This window comes from Mandrillus leucophaeus, unplaced genomic scaffold (genome assembly GCF_000951045.1).
Source record: "Mandrillus leucophaeus isolate KB7577 unplaced genomic scaffold, Mleu.le_1.0 Scaffold497, whole genome shotgun sequence".
Lineage (NCBI taxonomy): Eukaryota > Metazoa > Chordata > Mammalia > Primates > Cercopithecidae > Mandrillus > Mandrillus leucophaeus.
Genome location: NW_012105331.1, coordinates 813,942 through 816,893, shown reverse-complemented (window position 1 = coordinate 816,893; position 2,952 = coordinate 813,942). Strand labels below are relative to the sequence as shown.

At 37.7% G+C, this 2,952-nt stretch overlaps 1 protein-coding gene across 1 annotated transcript in view; it reads right to left on the bottom strand.

Annotated features, from left to right (window-relative positions):
• SPPL2A (signal peptide peptidase like 2A) overlaps positions 1 to 2,952 on the bottom strand; it is a 78,336-nt gene that overhangs the window by 28,999 nt on the left and 46,385 nt on the right. Inside the window, exon 6 of the mRNA XM_011995752.1 lies at positions 1,325 to 1,473. Coding sequence (XP_011851142.1) covers positions 1,325 to 1,473 — 149 coding nt within the window. The remainder of the gene's footprint in view (positions 1 to 1,324; positions 1,474 to 2,952) is intronic.

The following is a 2,952-nucleotide window of genomic DNA, read 5'->3' as shown; positions in this document are numbered from 1 at the left end:
TGCAGTAAGCCGAGATTGCGCCACTGCACTCCAGCCTGGGTGACAGAGCAAGACTCTGTTTCAAAAAAAAAAAAAAAAAGCTGAATGAAACAATCCTAGGCCCTAGTTTTCTAGTCCAGAAATTTACGCTAATGCTATACACATAAGCATAGTAGCCTTTGGTGGTTCTAGTCCAGAAATTTATGCTAATGCTATACATAGTAGCCTTTGGTGGTTCTCACAAGGGCTTTTTGCTAGTTCTTATCAGGTACACTCCTTTTTCCCTAGTCTCCCTTCTCTTTGTGCTGCATACTGTCCAGGGATGGCAAATTTTCATTCTGTTAAGCCATTAATAAGACTGTTCAGGAGATGGACAAGCCATTATAGTTCCTATTCCCACTGTCTTCAAGGAAAAAAAGGACTAGTCACTCTCTAGACCACAGGAAGTACCTGTGTGTCTTCAGATATAATATGATCCTGTTTATATAAGTAACATAAAATTCAAGCAATAAAACATTTTCATTTGCAAATTGACAAAAGATAAACTACACTTTGGGAGTAAGTAGAGGCAATACATCAGTAATTTGAATAATCTTCTATTTCATGTAACTAAATATAGCCACCAAGAACTCCTTAATCCACTGCTTAGATACTGAGCTATATCATTCTTCATCTACAGAGAGGAAAACTTAGGGACCATGGCAATTATTTCAACTCATCCATGAAGAAGTGTTCTTATCTGAAAACATAACGTACTTTTTTTTTTTTGAAATGGAGTTTCGCTCTTGTTGCCCAGGCTGGAGTGCAATGGCGCAATGTCGGCTCACCGCAACCTCCGCCTCCCAGGTTCAAACGAGTCTCCTGCCTCAGCCTCACGAGTAGCTGGGATTATAGGCATGCAACACTATGCCCGGCTAATTTCTGTATTTTTAGAAGTGACAAGGTTTCTCCATGTTGGTCAGGCTGGTCTAAAACTCCCAACCTCAGGTGATTCACCCACCTTGGCCTCCCAAAGTGTTGGGATTACAGGCGTGAGCCACTGCTCCTGGCACATAGTGTATTTTTAATCTGAATATTTATATCTCAGAGTAACAGAGACCTAACACTGATAATTAAAAAAATAATAATATTAACCAAATTATTCAGATAAGTTTTCCAGGTAGAATGGCTTAAAGGAAAAGATAAATCTAGTATTAGTCAGTGAGACAACTTAAAAAATTATTATTAACCAAATTATTCACATAAGTTTTCCAGGTAGAATGGCTTAAAGGAAAAGATAAATCTAGTAATAGTCAGTGAAAAGAATGCATGTTAACAGTAACGAACATAAAATATGACTTCTTACCCAACCATTTGTAGAAGAAATAAAGTAAGACCATCATAACACAGCAGATGACCACAAATATGACAACTGTAAGAGGACTGAAAGTTAGATAGTCTTCCTTCTTTTTTCTCATTTCTCTATCTTCAGTTGTCACTGCTTTCAAGTTTTCCCTGTACAAACACAAAGGAACTTTAGCAAATCTTAGCCAAGCACAGTTATTTAAAAAATCTCTCTCTAACACCAATTTAAATGTGTTTCTGAAGAAAGCAATGTATTTTTATTTATTAAAATATTTTTATTTTATTATTTTTCTAAGATATCTTGTTATAGCAAGTAATGTACTTTTTAAAAACTGTACCCTAAAAAGAAATACGTCATCTAGAAAGTAAAAACCTCTTAAATGCTACCCTCCAGAGATGATCTGTTCTCAACCACTAACTTTTGAAACATTTTTTTCTGCAGGCAAAATTGCTGAAAGAGATGACATTTATTATATAAACAAATTAATACTTGTGGATGTTTATATTACCTAATTTGAAAATTATATTGACACAATAAATTTCAAACTAAAACCAAAGCTTCTTACAAACTTACTATTATCAACTTACAGACAGTAAAGTACTTCTAAAAATTAGCTTCTCTTTTTCTTTGAGACATAGAGTCTTGCTCTATTGCCAAGGTTGGAGTGCAGTTGGCGTGATCTCTGCTCACTGAAACCTCTGCCTCCCGGGTTCAAGCAAATCTCCTGCCTCAGCCTCCCGAGTAGCGAGGACTACAGGCACATGCTGGTAGGCCAGACTAATTTTTTGTATTTTAGTAGAGACGGGGTTTAACCGTGTTGCCCTGGCTGGTCTCGAACTCCTGAGCTCAGGCAACCCATCCACCTTGGCCTCCCAAAGTGCTGGGATTACAGGCGTGAGCCACCGCACCTGGCCACTTCTCTTAAATGCAAATGCTAAATTCTCCTCTCAATCAACTTAGCATTTACTATATGCCTAGTCTATGCTCATCAATGTATTATAAAGGACTCAAAAGAAATTCAAGGCATAACTTTGTCCTACCTTTATTTAAGATAACAAAATATTGTCTCAACTCTTGCTAGGCCACAGAGCTAATAACAGAGACAGAAGTTGAAGAGGAAAAGAACTGCAACTGTTGTTTGCTGGGCAATCTCTTGTCAACCTTACTGTCTCCCCCTAGTTATATGCAATCTACGACATATTATTAATACTACTTCTGAATACTTTTCAACAACTTTGTTCTAAACTCTGCTCCCTCCTGTGCAAATCCTGGCCCTGCTCATTATGTCTGGGCTCAACACAAAATTTAGGTTAAAAAACTTTATTTCTTTTAATATAGTTTTAAAAATTAAATTTAAAAACAAACAAAAAAAGAGGCGGGGTTTTGCTGTGTTACCCAGGCTGGTCACGAATGCTGAGCTCAAGTGATTCAACTGCCTTGGCCTCCCAAAGGGCTGGGATTACAGGCATAAGCCACCAAGCCTGGCCTAAAAAAGTGTATTCCTTTCGAACTGCATATTTCCCAACTGTGTACCAACAAGCCACTTTCTTACTAGAAAACTGTTGACTGAGATGGCTACTGTATTAAGCATCTGTGACTGTAAGTAGATTGCCTGGGAAAAGAGCAGG